Source organism: Panthera leo, chromosome B1, assembly GCF_018350215.1.
Source record: "Panthera leo isolate Ple1 chromosome B1, P.leo_Ple1_pat1.1, whole genome shotgun sequence".
NCBI classification, from domain to species: domain Eukaryota; kingdom Metazoa; phylum Chordata; class Mammalia; order Carnivora; family Felidae; genus Panthera; species Panthera leo.
In genome coordinates, this window is record NC_056682.1 from 100941751 (window position 1) to 100964621 (window position 22871).

A 22871-nucleotide genomic window follows, 5' to 3' on the forward strand; every position below is an offset into this window, starting at 1 on the left:
AATTTTAAAAAACCCAGCAAACAAAAATTCAAAATGTTGAAAATATTTATCAATGGCAAAGTATATTTTAGGAATTTCATAATAATTAAAACTCTGAAAAAAAAAATAAAACAAAAAATAAACTCTCTGGGACTAGAACCTTCCCATGTATATCATAAATCTGATGTTCAACTTTGTACACTTCTGTTTTCCTGTTGGGAATTCATTATACAAAAATATTGGGAAGGATCTCAGATTTCTTAAACCACAAATAATTTTCAAAAAGAATACATTTGTATTAGCCTATCAAATTAAGATACCAATGATATAATAATGAGTATATATAGATGATCTAATACATGTAAATCAACCATATTCTAGATATAGTGTATTTCAACACCACAATGAACAAAATAGCCATAAAGAACTTTTCATGGCCTTCAATATTAATTAAATAAAACTGATGCATAATTTTAAAAAGTTGGATAACATACACAATATTACGTACTGTTTTAAGTTATTTCAAATTTATTATTTATTTAATCCTTATGACAACTCTCTGTGGTAGGTACTATTGTTGTTTCCATTTTATAGGTGAAGAAATCGAGTAATACAGATTCAGTGATTTGCCTAAGGTCATACATATGGTACAAGATGGAACTGGGATTCAAACCTATGTCTTGAGTCTTTGCTCTAATCACTGTATATCAAGCTGTAGCAGTTTAGATCCAACCAATCAATAAAATATTTTTAAATTACTACCCCAAAATGGCTCTGTAGTGAAATTTATTAGTATGTTAAAAACAGATGCTTATAATGTTATGGTTAATGGTGCCTATTATAAAATGATTTCTACTTCAACTCTAAATGTCATTGTTAATGATACTATGGAATGCTTATGTAAAAGATATTACCAAACACCTCCATTCTTGAAAAACCTCTCAAGCTGCAAATATATATTTTTGTCTCTCAAGAAAATTAAAACCTTATAAACAAGAAGCAAGTACTTCTTTGATTTCACTGGTACCTCCCAAAGGTAAAACAACTTTAGATGATAAATATCACTTACCATAGGATTACACACTCAGAAAATTTTCAGGTCAGTGCTGGAATATATTGACAATTGACTTTACTTTTAGCACATAGAATTAGGTTGATTGCTCAACTTCCCACTCAAGAGCCATCAACAGATTTTCTCAGTGCCTTTAAAACCAGTGCCAACTCTCAAGGTCAGTAGCAACCCTGTTAACCAAATTCTTTAAAGGCCATCAAAAATCGCTGATTGCTAGGAAGAATGTCCAAATGTACAAAAGTAACATTTCTTGTAGAATCAGTTACTACCTGTAAGTTATTTAACCTCTATAAGCCTGTTTCCTTATCTACAAAATAGTATGAAAAAACACCTACCTTAACTGCTTTATCGTGCAGATTGAAATGAGATATGCATGCTACTTAGACTGGCACATAGAAATGATTTTTAAAAATTAGAAACATATATAAAGTAATGTGTGGTTATCTTTTAACTATTCTGACTTTCCATAATCTCTCTGTTGCCTGAACTGTAACATTTACTATAAAATACTACCCTGTACCAGTAAATGTTGCAGTTCAGGCAACAGAGAGATTATGGAAAGTCAGAATAATTAGGAAAAGTACTAAGTATCAAAAGCTTCTAGACTGCTTTTTCCCCAGGCATATATTTTCACATAATTTCGTTTATTCAACATCAGTGTGAGTGCTTTCTAGTGCAAAAAGAAAGTCTGAGCTCAGAAATAGAGGCTGATAGAACTATAGTCCCTACAAAGCATCAGGAGTGTTTCTCGTGAGGCCTGACTTTATGAATACACTTTCAGGTTAAAGCCAGAAAAAGACAAATCTATGCCTATACCTGGAAAAAACAAGGTTCAAAGACTTTTTTCTTTTCTCTTCTAGTTATGAAATTTAAAAATCTTATTGTTTTTTTCACTCTCTGAGACATGCAAATCACTGAATTTTAGTCTTCATGTTTCTACAGATTGGGAGACTGACAATAAATATACAGTGTAAAAATTCATTAACATAACACTTTCTCCTTATTTTCCCCTACTAATACTTTAAAAGCCAGGCGTTCTTTAAACTCCTGTCCTTATTCCAAATAGTCATAAACTGAAAAAGGTTCTGATTTGAAGGGATGATACAATTTTTGTTCTATGATTTAGTAGTAGGAAAAGAATATTTTAAGTATTTTGGAAATGGGGTATGAATGTTCCTAGAATAAAGATGAAAAGCTTAAAACTTCATTATGTTTATTTTAAGTTCATAAGCTCCATGCAATTCTACCAGTAGTACAATGCAGATGCTGACCAAGATTAGAACATATAGATACAGATGGTAGTTTATTCAGTATATATTATAGATTATATCAGCAAATGTGCATGCACATGTATAAGGTAAATCATATGGTGGAGAGAAGAAGGGAAAAGAAAATTTGTTGGGTCAATATTGAACCATAAATAGTCTAAAAAGAACCTCACAGAAAATCATATAGTATGTGTACAATGAATGACAGGGTGCTTCAATCTTCAGTCTTCCTGCTTCTAGCTTAACACTTTCCAGCCTACTCTGCTCTAAATAGATTCATATACATCCAGGCCATTTAAAAAATACAAAAAAGGTTAGTCTTCAAATTTAGGTAATCAGAACAACCTATTTAGGTACTTGCCAAAAAAACTGGAAAAGTCCCTAAGAAGCTGGTTTCCTGACAATGGATAAGAAACATATATATATGTGTATGTCTGTGATAATATATTATATATTATAATTAATTATATTAATTATTTTTAATCAATATAATTATTATAATTAATTAATAATATATATTATTAATAATAATATATATTATCACAGACACACACACATACACACAACCACTGCAGATTCCTTGAGAACTCAGAAACTTATGCGCAGAAGGGTGGAAGGAAGGGGCATAGGTAGGACATGCATTAGCCATCACAACATGAGAGAAAAAGGAATGTCCTCGGGTCTCCCAAAGGAATAGAGTTAATGTACGATTCACTTATAGTGATGACTAATGAGATATGTGACATATATATAGTGGTGACTGCTGATATATTCTATATAACAGGAGGACATTTTTCAACATTAGAATTCAAAGGGAAAAATAAAACAATTGAAGGTATAAATAACAACTTTCAAGTACTAAAGCCAGGTATTTATCCATGATATTTTAACCTTTTATTTACTTATTTTTCCTGGAGAAAATAGTAATAATAGCTACTGTGTCTCCAGGACTCACTTTGTAACAGGCTCTAAGCTAAATGCTTCACATAAGTTATCTCATATAATCCTCTAACATTTCTACAAAGAAGGTAGTATACCTATCTTATAGATGAACAAACAGAGCTTCATATTACTTAGAAAAGGCCAAAAAAGAATTCAAATCCAGCTTCAAATGATTTAAGATCCCTTTATGCTGTAGGTTATTTTATGGGGAAAAACAAAAAAAGAGCAGCTATGCCATCCTGTATTATGTAAGAAGTACTTTTCATAACTGCTCTGGGTTCTTTAGCTTTTGGCAGGTTGATACCTGAGAGGTCATCTATTAAGAACTACCATTCTTGGGGCACCTGGGTGGCTCATTGAGTTGAGCATCCGACTTTGGCTCAGGTCATGATTTTGCAGTTCATGAGTTCAAGCCCCACATCGGGCTCACTGCTGTTAGCCTATCAGCACAGAGCCTGTTTCAGATACTCCGTCCCTCTGCCCCTCCCCCACTTACGCTCTCCCAAAAATAAAATATTAAAAAAAAAAAAACTACCATTCTCCTGCATTAATGACCACAACAATGGAGTGATGTTTACGGCAGATTGCTAAAGCTAATTTATCTATATAAAAAATTGTTTTAGACTCATAAAAACACACACATATATATATATTCCTTAGAAAAATCATAATCGAGAGATGAATAAAATTACTCACATATATAAGTAAAAACTTACAAGGTATTTGCTTTATTCAAATGCTAACATTTATCTGATGCTATCTAAATTAAACATATTTATTTACATGACATATGTTCACCAAGATTTAAGATTGCCAAGAACCATTCTAGACCAGCCATATAAAAATTACTACTGCTCTTAATGCACTACCAAAGATACATGCATACATACATAAATGCATGCATATATACATTCATTCTTTCACTCCTATGTTCCATAAATGAGTAACTCTAAGTATTTTCTGTATGCTACTCAGTGTTAGTATCTAAGAGCAATGAAAAATTTTAAAGTATTATAGATATTTAATGCTAAACAGCCAATCTCTTTTGCTGAGTTCTGCAAATATAACACCTGTATTCACTGTCTACTCTCTTAAATAAAGCCTATCTATTCAAAAATTCCACTTAAAGTTCAAAAGACAATAGTGCCAAGGAATGATCTTCAAATATATTGCCCCCTTTTTAGGAGGGCCACGTTTGCTACAAATAAATTATGAAGTTCTTAGACTGCTATTAAATTCCTAATTTCCAACCTTCACACATGACAGAGTTAAGTGGGGTTCAAATGTGAAGCAGAGAACCTGTATTATTCATTCTTATTCCTACCGCTAACTTCAGACTGGATTTATAGGATCTGGGCTAAAATCTTAAGTTTTCCTTTTCTTTTTGATGAATACATTGAATTAGTTTTAAAAAGAGGAAAAAATATAGAAGAGCAAAAATACTTGGAAAGTTCATAGGGCCAGCCAAAGGTAATTTTCTTATTCTCAAAATTCAAATTCCAAATTTGCAAATACTCACATATATGCTATGTGATTGAATCATGAAATCATTTATGCTTGCCAAATCAAAGAGATCATAAATTATATTTTCCAACTTCCTAACCAATACAGTAGACATTTAGCAACTTTTTTTTTTTTTTGAGAGAGAGAATGAGTGGTAGAGAGAGAGAGACACAGAATCTTAAGCAGTCTCCATGCCCAGCACAAAGCCCAAAGCGGGGCTGGAAATCATGACTCTGAGATTGTGACTTAAGCTTAATTCAAAATCTGGACACTTAGCCAACTGACCCACCCAGATGCCCCGTCATAACTCTTTTTTAAAACACTTGGAGTAGCAGGAAGATCAATGTCTCCTAGAACAAACAAGTCAGCTAAAAGAATAACCACAGTTCATTGAAAAATTATTGCATTAGTTTTGCCAGAATCTTTTTAACCATCTCTTCTACAGGATGTAATTTTAAATATATGAAGGAAATAGCTGCGGCTGCACCTATTTTTCTTTTCTCCAGGGTAAAAACATACTCTGGTCCATACCTACTGTATCTAAAATTATTTATAAACTATGAGATCCCAAAATTGTATATTATATTCTAGATGTGATCTGACCAGGACAGAGTACCACAAAACTATTAATTTATGCAATCTGGATGCTATAATTAATGCAGTCTAAAATAACATGAGCATTTGTTTTAGTAGGTTCATGATAATGTTAATTTATGTTAAATGTGAGCTCAAATTTCCATGTACCACCAAACAAATAAAATCTTTTTCATTCTATATGTATTTACTTTGGTGAACTTAATCATTAAATTTTAAATTTGTTTTCAGTAAACTTCCTTTTAGCGGAAGAATGTATATAATTTTAAGATTATTCTGCATACTACCATGAATATCAAGATTAATATCTTATCAAGGTTTACAAAAAGGAAATACATACAGAGAGCAAGCAATGTGACCACTTTAAAAACCAGGAAGTACCCAAAGAGTTAATTTTAAGTAGATTTAAATAAGAACCAAATTTAATTCAGCAGTTTTCAATTTAGAGATTTATAATGCCTCTGGCATTGCAAGAAAGAATAGTATATTTTTAAAATTCATCCTCTGAGGAAGTTGTTATGACACAGAACAGGTGTGGAGCTTTGACTCAATAACTAAGCCTAAACCATCATCCTAGATCAATCATTTAGAAGACTATTTATGTTATTTTCTATTATGATGTTGGATTGTAACTAAAAGAGAGAAACCAGAATTTTAAGTACAAAATCCATTAAAACATGTGCATCTAACACTTCCAACCACTGAAACTGAAAGCAGATTCTATTTTTATAATAATAATAATAATAATAATAAGAAGAAGAAGAATATAGAAGTAGTTGACAAAAGACGGATTTCCTCACTTAGTCATCCTCCTGTGTTAACAGCTTAATTTCCTACTGATCATTTACTCAACTAAATGCTGGATGTTCTGTAAACAAGTTCGTTTGCTTTGTGTAACAGGGACTGAAGGGAAGAAAGAAAATATACTACAGTTTTTCTTTTCCTGAAACAGTTACCAAAATGTTAGCCTTCATGAGCTATGATATGCCAAGAAAAGGGTAAATTCCTTGATCCAGCAATAACCTGTCAGTTGATTATTTGCCTGTTCCTGGGGGCTCTTTGAGCACCTGAACAATCCACCTGTGATTTACCACAGTATCCTGGAGAGTACCCAATACAGAGCTGACAGAGTGGGGCTATTATTTTGACATACAAATCCAACATGTCTATATGGCAAGGAATGGGGAAAATTATCTTGTTTTATGATTTGTATGAACTGAAAAGAAAGGAGAATGTGAGTTCTCCAACTTTAGCCCTATCTTAATGGGGCACAGTGTTTTAAACTGTTTGTTTTACCTTAGAAACTTATCGTTTTGCTATGGCTGAAAAGAAATGGATCTTAATTTGAAAACAGGAAAAAATGCATTTAAATAATAAGGTTATAAAATTTAGTATAATATATATGATATGTGACAGAACAACTTTGCATCCATATGCAAACTTGGACCTGTACTTTTAATTCATACTAGATACAAAACTTAAAACTGGATTACAGATCTAAATGTGAAATGTAAAACTTTTACCAAAAATATAGGAATCTCTTCAACAAATGGTGCTGGGAAAACTAGATATCACAGGCAAAAAGAAAGAAGTTGGAACCTTAACTTACACCTTATACAAAAATTGACTCAAAATGGATCAAAGATCTAAATAAACATGAGGCCCCAAACTATATAACTCTTAAAAGAAAACAAAAGGGAAAGGCTTCAGTGACATTGGATTTGGCAAGTGCTTCCCAGAATGACTCCAAAAGAAGTCAATAAAGTAAAACTAGACAGATTGGACATCAAAATGAAACAGAGTAAAAAAGGCAACCTACAGAATGGGAGAAAATATTTGCAAATCATATCTGATAAGGGGCTAATTATCCAGAATATATGAAGAACTTCTACAAGCCAACAACAAAAATTTAAAAATTGGTGGACTTGAGTAGATCTTTCTCCAGAGAGGATATACAAAAGGACAAAATTGCTCAACATCATTAATTGTTAGGGAAACACAAATCAAAATCACAAGGAGATATCACCTCACACCAATAAGATGGGTACTATTAAAAAAAAAAAAAACAAAACCCAAGCAAACATAAAGTAACAAGTGTTAGCAAGGATGGGGGAAAAGTGGAAACTTTGTATTTCTGAGTATATATCTAAAATATCTGAAAACCAGATCTCAAAGGGATACTGGCACACTGACATACAGAGCAGCACTACTCACAACAACCAAGAGGTGGAAGAACCCAAGTACCCATTGACAGACGAACAGATGGGCAAGATGTACTATATACATACAACAGAATACTACTCAGTCTGAAAAAGGAAAGAAATTCTGATATATGCTACAACACAGATGACACTTGAGAACATGATGCTAAGTGAAATAAACAAGTCACAAAAAGACACATACTTCCACTCATATGAGGTATCTAGAGGAGGAAAATTCAAAGAAATATAAAATGGAATGGTGGTTGCCACAAGCTGAGTGGAGGAGGCAACAGAGAATTGTTGTTTAATGGGTATACAGTTTCACTTTTGCAAGATGAAGAAGTTCTGGTAATTGTATAACAGTGTGAATATATTTAACATTACTGAACTGTACATTTAGAGAGGACTAAGAGTAAATTCTTGGGGCACTTGGGTGGCTCAGTCGGTTAAGCGTCCAACTCGATGTTTGGCTCAGGTCATGATCTTATGGTTCGTGAGATCAAGCCCCATGTCAGGCTCTGCGCTAACAGTGTGGAGCCTGCTTGGGATTCTTTCTCTGCCCCCCTCTCTCTGCCCCTCCCCAACTCTTACATGCACACACTCTCTCTCTCTCAAAATAAATGTTTTAAAAAAGAAGAAATGATAAAGACAGTAAATTCTCTAATATGTGCTTTTTACAACAATATAATTTTTAAAAAATTGTTCATGACCTTGGGTTAAGCAAAGAATTGATTAAAAAAAAAATCCAAAAATCAAAAAAAGGAAATTGGGCTTCTTCAAGATTAAAAACTTTTGCTCTGGGAAATACACTGTTGAAAGAAAGACAAGCTACACGCTTACTTGTAATAAAACTGACAAAGGATTTACAATCAGAATATAAAGAATACAAGCAAGAAGACAATCTAATTAAAAAAGTAAGAACTGCTGAAAAGAATTTACAACACTTCTTTAAAGAAAATATTCTAATCAAAAATGAGCAAATGAAAAGATGCCCAATATCATGGATTAGTCATTAGAGAAATGCAAATTAAAATAACATAACACTACATACCTATGATAATGGTTAAGATTTTTTTTTAAATTGCCCATACAGGAGGCACCTGGCTGGCTCAGTCAGTACAGCATGCAACTTTTGATCTCAGAGTTATGAGTTCAAACCCCACACTGGGCACGGAGACTACTTAAAAAAAAAAAAAAATTACAAAAAATATTGCCAATGCAAAGTGCTGGCAAGAATGAAGAACCTGGAATTCATATATTGCTGGTGATGTGACAAAGTCCTGACAATCTGGAAATCAATGAAGTTAAACATACAGTTAGACACCCTATGATTCAACAGTTCCACCCTTAGTAATTATCCTAGAGATATGAAAACTTATGTTCACACAAAAACCTGTCTGCTTATGTTTACTGTAGCATTATTCACAGAAAAAAACTGGAAACAATCTAAAATGTCCTTCAGTGGGTGTATGGTTAAGCAAACTGTAGTATATCCACATAGTGGAATATGATCTAGCAATAGAAAAGGAACAAACTATTGATACACGCAACACAGACAATTCTCAAAACCATGTTAAGTAAAAGAAACCATACTCGAAAGGTTACATCCTGCATGGTTCCACTTATATAACATTTGAGAAATGGCAGTTATACGGCTATATCAGTAGTTGCCAGGGGTTAGTGGTAGAAAGAGGGTTAACTAAAAATGGGCAGCATGAAGGAATTTTTTTGGAGTGAATAGTGTTGTATTGTGATTCTGGTGGTACTTACACAATTCTGCACATTTGTCAAAACCTCACAGACTACACACCAGTTAGAAGCTCTGTGACCTTGGTCAAGTTTTTTATACCTCAGTTTCTAATCTATAGGATCAGATATGGTAATTGTATTTACCTCATAAAGTTAAGATTTATTGATTAAAACACTTAGAGCAAAACTAAGATTTAGGATATGTTGAACTGAAATGCCTTCAAGATAGCCAAGTAGGCAGTTCACTGGAGAGGTCAGGGAAAAAGTCAGCTAAATCAAGTGCAATCACATGATACCTGAAGTCACAGATGCAGATGGGATTGCACACAGACAAGGAAGAAACAAGAGGGGTCCTCACACTCGGCCTTGATGAACTGCAACATTTCATCATCTCCTCTGATTAAGCAGAGGAGAATATGTAAAAGAGTCAAGAGGGGGCAGGAACAGAAGAAAAACCAGGAGACTGTTGTGTTATGTAAAACAAAGTCAGAGAGTATTTAGAAAAAGGAGCGGACAATGGGAGTGAACAAAACTAACAGATAATGACGGCTAGGTTTTTCTCTTTCCTTTAGTAATAAAACCCTCAATTAGACCTGTGTGCTCAGCCACAGAGCACATTTACCTTGCAGCCTCTCTTGTACCTGAATATAGAACACATTTATCAGAATATAGAACACATTTATCTTGCAGCCTCTCTTGTACCTGAATATGGTCATGTAGCTAAGATTACCCAATGGGATGTAAATGATACATGCAATTTATGGGTTATGTCCTTAAAGCAAGGGAGTAAGTTCTCTGTTACCTCATCTCCTGATTTCTGTTCACCCGAATGAGAACTCAAGTGAGGGAATAATGAGTTTTTAAACATGTGGCTAGGGGATGGTACCACAGCAAGATAGAATGAATCTGAGTTTCTGCCACCATTAAAAGAACCACCATATCATTTAATGGTTCCGTTGTCTTAATCTACTTTAAATGAAGATGAGTAGCTTTAGTATTTCAGAATACAGCAATTTTATGAGAAGGGGCATATACAAAGAATAATGTCAATATATTTTTAAGCAAGTATTTAAATGAAAGGTACAACATATGACTTACACATTAATAATGTAAGAACTACTGATCATAAAAAGCATATGATATTTTTCTACATTTTGAAAGTGATTTACAAGCGTTCTAAACCTTGTATTTGGAAATTCTTACATGCGATTCTCCATTTTGCTGGGTTTTAGAGGGAGTGAGAGCTGAAGAACAGAATCATTGCAAGTAATCAGGTGACTTCCCATGTCAATGATGGAAGTAATGAGACAGAAGAAAAGGAACTACCAATCTAGAAGTTAGACACAAGTCTAGTTTATGATGTCTGCTTTGGCAATTATTTAGGGGTTTAAATCATAACTATTTTTTTTTCAGTCATTGAAAAGAAACTTCGGTGCAATTTTAATTCTTAGCTATCATAACTAGGTATAAGAAAATCTATTCATTAGAATATTAAAGGATAAGTTACACAACTGATTTTTATTTATCTTAATGATTCACATTAAATAATAAAATAACATAAAACCTTCAAATTTAACTTTTAAAAAACATAACCTGTGTTCTAAAAACACTCTCCAAATTATTTCTTCACTGGAAATTTTGCAAGGGAGTAGGAAACTGCACCTTTTAAGCCAGAAGAGAATTCAAAAAAGCCTGATTCAAGTATCAAAGAATAGTTTTAAGCTAAAAGAACAATAACTAATAATGATTTACTAAATCGGTCTTTATGTTTACCCTCCAACATTTCTACCAACAAATTTCCAGCAAACTACCAAGAAGATGTTTCTTTCTCGAACATAATGGTTTTTTTTTTTTTTTTTTGACTAATTGCATTTCTGAACTAAATGCATGCAAAGTTAATAAACGGACGGAAAAGCAAATATAGAGATGTCATTTAAAAATTATATTCTTAAAAGGTTTAGGGGTATCATTTGGGAACACAAAGAGATTTCCTTCTGTAACAGCATTCCAGGACATCACTCTTTCCTGCCTACCAGCAGACAAGATTATACTTGTCTGGAATGTCAGTGAAGTATTTATACAAAGGCAGTTTTTCAGAATCCTCTTATTGTGAACACAAAACAGGAAATACAGTAATACCATCAGTATATGTTAAACACTGTTTAGTATAAACTGTGTTTCTCCCTTAATAAGTACTAGGTTAACCTTCAAGAGGAGGAGGTGAAAATGAGCACATGTATAAACACATACCACTAGTTGTTTGCAGCTGGCCAGAAGAAAGGCTCAGGAAGAAAAATTCAATCAAACTTTAAGAATTTGCCAAACGATGTTTTAGTCAGTGTTAAAACTACAGCCTCTAATAAAAGCTTATTTTTCTCAAGTTCACAGGGGAAAATGAAAGTACTATTCCATAAAAGTTAGTATTTTATTGAATGAAAAATACCTTAATAATATGTTATTTAATTGAAATACTGTTTCTGAAGCAGGAAAAACAAATTTCTATGTAAACTGGGCATCCAACAAAAACATCAAATAAAGCAATTCATGGTCTTTTAAAACACATTTTTCAATTTTTTCACTAAAAACACAGCTTAATTTACCTTCTCTGGATTAAAAAAAAAATCTACAAAATTACATACTTAAGAATTTTAAAATTTATTTACAAATAGGTATAAACTACAGATGGTATCCCAAGTAGAATAAACTCTTACAGAGATAAATTTTAATCTTCCATAAGACAGCAGAATGAACTTTGGTTTGACTGCCCCCTGCTGATATTAAAGATTTAAGACTATAAAAGTTGGATTTCACAAAATTGTGATGTTATTGTTTTTTAAAAGATGATTCTGTTTCTACTCAGAAATTGTTTTCAATCTGTTAGTGAAAACTAAGGAGATTTAAAAGTTTATGTCTTATTCTCACTCAATGGTCAAATATTTGAAGAATATCTATTACCTGACACTTAAAGGGTTTCATCTCTCTGACATCAAAATACTTAGAAGCTATTAGATGGATTGGAAAAATCTGGAAAAGAATGAACTATTAAAGAAAAATCAAGAACTAAACTAAGTGGTACTGAAGAGAAGGTAGAGAAAAAGATACTGGTAAAGCCAAATTAGTTCTTTTTTTTTTTTTTTTTTAAGTGAAAGGTTGTTAAGACTGAAACAGTTGAGAAAAAGTAATGAGGATGGTGTTAAATGGAAAAGAGACAAAAGAAGCAAAAGCCTGGAGGAAATAATGAACATGGCATGTGCAGAACACATGACACTAGAAGACTTAATTGCCATGGGGCACCCAAGTGGCTTCAGTCGGTTAAGCATCAGACTCTGACTCAGGTCATGATCTCACAATTCATGGGTTCGAGCCACACATGGGGCTCTGTGCTGACAGCTCAGAGCCTAGAGCCTGCTTTGGATTCTGTGTCTCCCTCTCTCTGTCCCTCCACCCTCTGCCTCTACTGCACCCCCCTCTCTCTCAAAAATAAACATTTAAAAAAAATAGAAGACTTAATTGCTAGAATAAATGGATAAAATTATGTTTCATGAAAATAGAAAATAATGGTGGAAAACAGGCCCAACTTTTCCAAACTAAAAAAGTCAGAATGAAGAGCTGGACTTGAGGCAAACAAAAGGGAGCCACTGTAGTAGGTTCTTTAGCAGTATGGTAACCTGGTAAAGAAGCATAATAACCTGGTTAAAGACATTCCTTTAGGAGGAGGACTGTGAAATAGAACAAAGATGAAATGGAGGAAAGAAGAGACAGGAGGCAGAGAAACAAGTTAAGAGGCAGAGAAACTGGTTAAGAGACAACTCTAGTAACCCAGAGAAAGAAGTGAACCAGAATGGAAGCAATGGGAATGAAAAACAAGAATGACATTGAGATACATTTTGAGTTGAAAGCCAAACTGGAGGCTCTATAGGACTTAGATTTTTGTCCAATCCTTACACTATATCATGATTGTTGAGTTCAAGTGAAATAATACATAAAAATTTTCAAATTGAGATGAGACAGAGGAAGTAAGTGGAGCAATTCACTTTAAAGAGAACGTCTCTGAGAGTAAAGGAGAAGCATGGAAATAAAAGGACATATGCAATGTTTAGTTAAAGAAGGGATACATACGTAAGTTCATGGCAAATGGTCTCAATTATCTCTATAAATTGGTTTCCACGCTCATTTCTCAAGTAAGAATGATAGATTAATACTCGGCCAAAATTTGGAAAATATTTGATGTCATTTTTCTATCCAGGAGTTCACTTCCTACTAGAGATATCCAGTCCCAAGGGATGGCTTCATCTAGCCAAGACTTCTCATTTTTCTCTCACTGTCTAGAAAAATCTGTGTGCTATTTCATAAAAATGTTCAAAGCTGACCCAATGATGACACTGTTTCCTACACATATAAGTACAGTCTTTCCAAACACAGTTTATGTGAAAACATCTGGACTCAAGCAAGCACCTCAAGAGAAGACCATATTCATATGCCACAGGTAAAAGTGGTAATGCTAAGACCTCATGAGAAAGTAATACATCTCCTAAGACAAAAGAGTGGTCTTGTATTAGAATTAGCAAATAAAATCATGGAAAATAGTAATTTCTGATTGTCATATTTTCTTTGCAAAGAAATTATTGTTTAAAAAATTATAACACAAAGTTAGATTTCAATTAATTCATTTTCTTACAGAGCATCAGATCCATTTGTAATTCTTGTGGCCCAAGTTTACTATCTTCTTTCATTATAATGTCACTGTTAAAAAATGAACATCATAATAATAGTTTCCACTCAAAATTCACCTTCATAAAGTAAAGAATTAACAATAGGATGTGCATAAGTCCAATAAGAACGTATTATACTTATGGGAGAGTATACCAGTTGTTTTGAGGCAAGGCCTTGTGCTTCTTCATGATCAAATATTCCAATACAGTTGATATGAGATGTTAACACTAATTAATATTTCCTAGAAGAGACTCAAAATCATCAAGACCTCATAAGTTATTTGTGGAATAAATAAAAATGCTACACTGATTACAGGTCTCTATGACAGACCAAACTAAGTTCTTCTCTAAAGTGAAATAGGCGGGGATCTGATAACATCTTTTTTTCTTTTAAATTGAAAAAGAGTATACAAGTTATTAAATAAAACTTTAGAGAATGAAAAAAGAATTAACTATTGTTATATTTGAGATATTTTAAACATCTTTTATAATTAAAAATGTCAGTTTTCCATTTTCAAGCTCAAGTAAAATGAATTTTTCCGAGGCAATTGTCTTTTGAAAAACAAATAAAAGTTCATCTGACAAGAGATTTCCCAGAAAATAAAAATAAAATAAAATGAAAAAATAAAGAGGTCAATTTTCAGAAAGTGCATGATTAAACAATAGGAATGACAATTTAAAACTGAGGAAAGCAAAGCAGATTGTAATCTACACTGCATGCAGGACACATCTGGATAAAGAATAGAGGTGAATTTCAAAACACTACCAACAACTGAATATGTTGTCTAACAAATGTGCAATAAAAAAAAGAGGACATGGCCAAAATTATAGCTTTGTATTCTATCCATTAAAGATTACAAATGTAAAGAGATGGTCTTATGTATAGAAAGAACAGTTTATCAATACCTCAAAAATCTTTCTGATATTTTCCTTCATTAGTTACTACTGCATTAGACAACAAAAGTAGGCAGTATTATGTCCAAAGGTGCACAGTTAAAAAAAAAAAAATGCATCTCAGGGCAAATCTAGTTCTGTCCAATCAGCATATCCTTGGGAAATGTTTATCTGATTATCTAAATATTATCCTAGACCCTAAAACAGGTAATTTTGAATTTAGAGATTGGAAGTAGAGATGTGTGGATGTGTGGAAATGAGTAAGGCAACAAAACAACAAACAAAAAACAAACAGGCAATTGGGAAAGCAGAATGGGACCTGAGTCCAGAATGAAAGATACAGATATGATCTATACAGATCTGTACAGAATGAATGACATCCCTGAGTGACAAGACTAGTTCAAATTAAAAGTCAAGTTTGCCAGCTATGAAGTTTTTTAAACAATCATCCTTGAATATATTCATGTTTTAAGAACTTACAAGGAAAAAGGTCCTTATACTCTAAGGAGACACAAAAAGGCCTATGGAATTTGACTCAATTAAAATAGTCTGTTTGGACAAGGTTACAAAACAAAGTATCTTGAATTTGACAGCAGTAACCATCCTGACTCACGAAGACTCAGTCTTTCCTGAAGGCTATGTATGTAAGACCATGTTTAAGATGGCAGCACATACAATAAGAAAAATAATTTATGTATACATAAACTGAAAGGATGGTTAATACTAATGAACGCTTTTATTGGTAAACAGTAACGGATAAAATGATGTCATCAGCACACGGAAATATTAGCCCTTAGTCACTATGGCATTTTCTTAGAATTTCTCTGAGAAGTTATTTGCATAAACATTAGATAGAAGAGGTCAGAAAAGATTTAAAATTGTAAATTATGTTAATGACTCACTGAAGAAATTCAAATGTAATGGACTGTTTCCTCAAGGGGAGTGATTCATTCATAGGTATCCATTCATATTCTCTTGACCAGTACTTGCAACAACTAAGACAAAACCAAAATGGCTGGTCAGGATTGATGATAAATTCTATAAGTTTGAAAACAGATGAAAATCACTGGTCACTACAGGGAAATACCTCATAATTATGGCCTCATTAACGCAATACTACATAACCCGAACCTTTATCTTTGTAATTTATTTTAAAGTTCTGGCAGCCCCAGCACATCTAACCTATCAATTCTGACAGGAAATGCTATTATTTTCAAGAATAAACAAGTTGGAAAATTAGAGCAAAATGGGGAGTGAAGATGGACCCTGCATACTGCACTATTGCATCTAAACTTCCTTTACGTATAAGAGTAAGTTTGGAAAATGGAGAACAAAGTATATAATTTCCTAGACTCTTCGGAAAGATCAAGGATACTTGCAGTTTATCTGCAAGTGTTAAGACTGATTCACAGGGTCCTTATGAGGAGCCTTATGAGGACAAAAGCAAGACACAGAAGGACACAGACTGAAATGGTGGAACAAATACCATCTAAATGATGCAAGAAACTTGCTTACACTTACCTTTTCACTTTTAACACTAAGTTAATAAATTGTAACTCACCATAAATATTTCCTTCTTTCCAAGACATCCATTCTATTTTAGTTTTTGCTTTAATATTTGTATAAATAATTTGACAAAAATCCTTGAAGAAAGTCTCAAATATTTCTAACTTAAAAATTATAGACTTGTTCTTTCCAAAAAAGGGGAAAATCTTCAGATTATACACACCAACAACACAAAATTTAAAAACTGTCTTTTATTGTCTCTATTTTATTTTTATTTATGTTATTATTTAAAAAATTAATTCCAGTGTAGTTAACATGTAATGTTATATTAACTTCAGGTGTACAATATAGTGGTTCAACAATACTATGTTACTCAGTGCTCATCAAGATTATCCTCTTCATCTATTTCAACCATCCTCCTACCCACTTCCTTTCTGGTAACCATTTATTCCTTCTCTGTGGTTAAGAGTCTGTTTTTTGGTATTTCTATTTTTTCTTTGTTCATTTGTTTTATTCTTAAATTCCACACATGAGGGAAATCATAAAGTATGTGTCTTTCTCTGATTTATTTCACTTAGCATCATATACTCTACATCAAACCATGTTGTTGCAAATGGCAAAATTTCATTCTTTTTATGGCTGAGTAATATTCCATTGTATATACCACACCTCTTTATCGATTCATCAATCAATGGACATTTGGGCTGCTTCCATTGTTTGGCTATTATAAGTAACACTGCAGTAAAAATAGGGGTGCAAAAATCCTTTTGAATTAATATTTTTGTATTCTTTGGTTAAACACTCAGTAGTGGGATTACTGGATACTATTTTTAACTTTTTGAGAAACCTCTATACTGTTCTCCACAGTGGCTGCACCAGTTTGCATTCCCATCAAGAGTGCAAGAGGGTTCCTTTTTCTCAACATCTCGCCAACACTTGTTTCTAGTGTTTTTGATTTTAGCCATTCTAACAGGTATGAGGTGATATCTCACTGTGGTTTTGATTTGTATTTCCCTGATGATTAATGATGTTGAGAATCTTTTCATGTGTCTATTAACCATCGGTATGTCTTTTTGGAGAAATGTCTATGCATGTCTTCTGCCCATTTTAATTGGATTAGTTGTTTTCTGAGCGCTGAATTGTATAACTTCTTTATATATTTTAGATACAAAGCCTTTATTGAATATGTCACTTGCAAATACCTTCTCCCATTCAGGAGGATGTCTTTAATTTTATTGATTATTTTCTTTGCTGGGCAGAAGCTTTGTATTTTGATGTAGTCCCATAAGTTTATTTTTGCTTCTGTTTTCCTTGCCTCAAGAGACATTATCTAGAAAAATGCTACTACAACCAATGTGAGAAAAAATACTGTCTGTGCTCTCTTTTAGGAGTTTTATGGGTTCAGGTTTCACATTTAGTTCCTTCATCCCTTTTGAGTTTATTTTTGTGTATTGTGTAAGAAAACAGTTCAGTTTCATTCTTTTGCATGTAGCTGTCCAATTTTCCCAACACCGTTTGTTGAACAGATTTTCTTTTTTGCATATTCTTGCCTCCTTTGTTGAAGATTAATTGACCATATAACCATGCGTTTATTTCTGGACTCTCTATTCTATTCCATTGATCTATATGTCTGTTTTTTGTGCCAACACCATAGTGTTTTGATTACTACAGCTTTGTAGTATATCCTGAAATCTAGAATTGTGACACCTATAGTTTTTTTTTTTTTCAAGACTGCCTTGACTGGGGTCTTTATGATTCCATACGAATTTTAGAATTGTTTGTTCTAGTCCTGTGAAAAATGCTGTTGGTATTTGATAGGGATTGCATTAAATATGTAGATTGCTTTGGGTAGCATGTCCATTTAAACAGTATTTGTTCTCCTAAAGCATGATCATGGAATATCTTTTCATTTGTTTCTGTCATCTTCAATTTCTTTCATCCATGTTTTATAGCTTTCAGAATACAGATCTTTCACCTCCCTGGTTAAGTTTATTCCTAGCTATTTTATTCTTTTTGGTACAATTGCAAATGAGACTGTTTTCTTATTTCCTCTGTTACTTCATTATTAGTGTACAGAAATGCAACATATTTTTATATACTGATTTTGTATTTGTGACCTTACTGAATTCACTTACCAATTCTGGTAGTTTTTTTTGTGTGAAGTTATTTAGGGTCTTCTATATATACTATGTTATGTGCAAATATTGGAAGTTTTACTTCTTCCTTATCAACCTAGGTGTCTTTTATTTCTTTTTGTTGTCTAATTGGTGTGGCTAGGACATCTACTACTATGTTGAACAAAAGTGGTGAGATTGGACATCTTGTCTTGTTCTTGACAATAGGAGGGAAGCTCTCAGCTTTTCACCATTGAGTATGATGTTAACTATGGGTTTCTCAAATATGGCTTTCGTTATGATGAGGTATGTTCTCTCTAAACCTACTTTGTTGTGTTTTTTTTTTTTTTAATCATGAATGGATGTTGTACTTTGTCAAATGTTTTATTTTATCTGCATGTATTGAAATGATAATGTTTTTTATCCTTTCTCTTGTTGAAGCAGTATATCACATTGATTGAGTTGCAAATATTAAACCTGGAATCCTGGGAATAAATCCCATTTAATCGTAGTGATCAAATCTCCTAATATTTTCTTGAGTATTTTTACACATATATTCATCATTGATATTGACCTGTACTTCTTTTTTTTTGCAGTGTCTTTATCTGGTTTTAGGATCAGGGTAATGATGGCCTCATAGAATGAATTTGGAAGCTTTCCTTCCTCTTCTATGTTTTGGAATATTTTGAAAGAATAGGTCTTAACTCTTCTGTAAATATTTGTTCAAATTCACCTGTGAAGATGTCTGGTCCTGGATTTTTGTTGTTGGGAATTTTTTGATTACTGATCCAATCTCATTGCTAGTAACTGGTCTGTTTTCAAATTTGCTATTTCTTCCTAGTTCAGTTTTGGGAGGTTTCGAAAGGAATTTTTCCATTTCTTAGAGGTTGTCTAACTTGTCATTAAGTGGGATTTATTCCCAGGATTCCAGGGTGGTTCAATAGGGTGGTTGTTGATCACTTAAGTTTGAACCCATTCTTTACTCCTCTTCCCACCATGTTTTTGGGATTTGATGTCATATTCTACATCCTTCTATTTTGAGTCCCTTGACTGATTTTTATAGCTATACTTATTTTTACTGCTTTTGTGCTTCCTGCTTTTATTACTCTTACTTACTGTCTTTCCTTTCCACTCAAAGAATTCTCTTTTAACATTTCTTGTAAGGCTGGTTTAATGGTCATGAATTCCTTTAACTTTTGTTTGGGAACCTCTTAATCTCTCCTATTCTAAATGATAGCCTTGCTGTATAGAATATTTTGGTTTTTTTTCCTTTCAGCATTTAAAATATATCACGACACTCCCTTCCGGCCTGCAAAATTTCTGCTGAAAAATCAGCTGATAGCATTCAGGGTTTCCTTTGTATGTTATTATTTTCTCTTGTTGCTTTTAAAATTCTCTCTTTATTATTTCTTTTTGCCATTTTAATTACTATATGTCTTGGTTTGGATCTCCTTGGGTTGACTTTGTTGGGGGCTCTCTGCCTCCTGGATATGGATTTGTTTCCTTTCCCAGATTCAGGAAGTTTTCAGCTATTATTTCTTCAAATTCTCTGCCCCCTTTTCTTTCTCTTCTTCTGAGATTCCCTATAATGTGAATCTTATTACACTTGATGGTGTTGCCGAGTTCCCTAAGTCTATCTTCATTTTGTATTTTTTTCCTCTCACCTGTTCAGGTTGATTGCTTTCCATTACTCTGTCCTCCAGGTTGCTGATGCATTTTTCTACTCTCCCTTGTCTACAATTTATTCCATCTAGTGTATTTTTATTTTTATAATTTATTTTTAAGTATTTTTTAAATTAATTTTTTTAATGTTTATTTTTGAAGGAGAGAGAGACAGAGTGTGAGCAGGGGGAGGGGCAGAGAGAGAGGGAGACACAGAATCTGAAGCAGACTCCAGGCTCCGAGCTGTCAGCACAGAGCCCCACGTGGGGCTTGAACACACAAGCCATGAGATCATGACCTGGGCTGAAGTTGGACACCCAATCAACTGACCTACTCAGGTGCCCCCATCTAATGTATTTTTAATTTCAACTACTGAGTGCTTTATTTCTGATTGGTTCTTTTTTATATTTTCTATCTCTTTGCTAAGGGTCTCACTGAGGTCTTCCACTCTTTCCTCAAGTACAATAAGTACTTACTTCAAGTAAGTATCTCTATGATCATTACTTTAAATCATCTATCAGGCATATTACTTATCTCTGTGTCACTTACATCTCTTGCTGTGATTTTGTCCTGTCCTTTCATTCAGGACATTTTTCACTATGTCCTCATTTTGTCTAGCTCTGTCTCTCTCTCTATATATACATATACATATACATATACATATACATATACATATACATATATGTATGTATGTGTGTGTGTATGCATATTATATACATATACATGTATGTGTATATATATATATATATATATATATATATATATATATATATGTATATCTTTTAGAGACAGCACACCAGCAGGGTAGAGGGGCAGAGAGAGAGAATCTTAAGAAGGCTCCATGCTAAGTATGAAGCCCAACATGGGCTTGATCCCACAATCCTGGGATCATGACCTGACCGGAAATCAAGAGTTGGGATGCTCAACCGAGCCACTCAGGCACCCCTGTGTCTGTTTCTACATGTTAGAAAAGTCAGCTACATCTCTTGCTCTTGAAGATAGTGGTCTTATGAAGAAGAGGTACTGTAGTGCCCTGCAGTACAGTGCCCCCTGCTCACCAGAACCTGAAGCTTCAGGGATGTCTCCTATGTGTGTTGTATGCACCCTGCTGTTATGGCTAAGCCATTTTTCCTTTGGTCCAGTCATTTCCAGTGGCTCTCTTTATCTGTCATGGGCAGTGTATCTTTTCTGCACTGCTGGTGGGCTGATCTGGGCACTTGAGTTGAGTCAGACCAAGCATTTGCCAGAAATGCAGTAGCACTAAACTGCAGAGCACTTTCATTTTCCCCATTTTGTCCCCTGAGAAGCTTTTGTTGTGTGTGTGTGGGGAGGGGGAAGGGTGCTGCAATCAGAGCAGCTGTCTGTTCCCAGCCTGTTGCCAGGGCTGTAGTCTGACTGGTGTGCGTAGTTAACCTTCTCTCTCCCTGGAGCAGGAATCACTTTGAAGTGGTGGTAGCCCATTGGGGCTGCATGCCCACTACCAGATTTGTGGCATGGCTTTGGATGGGCTCTGGCCCAAAGTATACTGGAGGTAGTGGATCTGCAGAAGCCAGCAGGACATGTGGCGTTAGCAAAGTTTCTGCTGATATGCTGTGGGAGGAGACCTTGAGCCTGGGCTTGGCTGAAGGAGGTGTGCTGCAGGGGAACACATGGGCAGGGTGCAGTCTTTGCACTGTTAGGTAGCAAGTGTCAGTACAATGCCATGTTCTTTTTTTTTTTTTTTTAATGTTTATTTATTTTTGAGACAGAGAGAGACAGAGCATGAATGGGGGAGGGGCAGAGAGAGAGGGAGACACAGAATCGGAAGCAGGCTCTAGGCTCTGAGCCATCAGCCCAGAGCCTGACGCGGGGCTCGAACTCACGAACCGTGAGATCATGACCTGAGCTGAAGTCGGACGCTCAACCGACTGAGCCACCCAGGCGCCCCAATGCCATGTTCTTAAGCTGGGGGCAGGGATGTGAGAGGGAAATGATCCCCACCAAATCCTTTATTCCTAGAGATGTCCTCTATAGAGGATCTCTGCACTTCTAGCACATGCTCTAAGATTAGTAAACAAATCTCTCTCCCCTATACCCCATATGATTTTCAAACTGCTGCTTCTATGCTATATCTCCACAAGGCTGTTTGTCCTGCTGTCTCTTTAAGGGCAGGGACTCAGTTTCCCCTAGCACTCTGGGCTCTCCCAGTGCTAAGCCTACTGATTTTTAAAGTTCTAGGTTTTAGGTTCCTGCTGATTGTAGGAAATTGTAAAATTCTACCCCTCTGGTTTTCAAAGCCAAATGTTATGGTGATTCATCTTTCCTATGTGCATTCCTTGGTGTGAATCTGTCTGTCTCCTCTTTCCACACCTGTGGCACCACCCTCTCCAGGAACCATCTCATGGGCCCATTTAGATCCTGACAGGGTCTCTGTCCTTCATACCCTTTTTGATGTGGCCTCTTCTCTACATAGCCATGGAGAGTTTGCTCTGCCAGTCTTCAGGTCGTTTTCTGGGTTATTTACACTGATTTGAGTGTTATCTAGTTGGATCTGTGGGATAAGGTGAGCTTAGATTCCTCCTACTCCATTTCCTCCGGACTCAAAAAAACTGTCTATTTCAACACTGAAGGCAATAAGAGAATTCTCAAGAAACAATAAGAATACACAAAGTTAGAGGCAAGCCAATGAAAAATAG

The 22871-nt window shown here is 34.3% G+C and overlaps 1 protein-coding gene across 6 annotated transcripts in view; it reads right to left on the minus strand.

Annotated features, from left to right (window-relative positions):
• Positions 1–22871, minus strand: part of SPATA5 (spermatogenesis associated 5) — a 355585-nt gene that overhangs the window by 178801 nt on the left and 153913 nt on the right. Inside the window, exon 15 of one of the 6 annotated variants that reach the window (XM_042935561.1) lies at positions 14902–15909. The exons of the other annotated variants lie outside the window; for them this stretch is intronic. Within the exon in view, the coding sequence (XP_042791495.1) occupies positions 15880–15909 (30 nt within the window). The 3' untranslated portion in view covers positions 14902–15879. Of the gene's footprint in view, positions 1–14901; positions 15910–22871 lie in introns of those variants that run through there. 6 annotated transcript variants of the gene reach the window in all.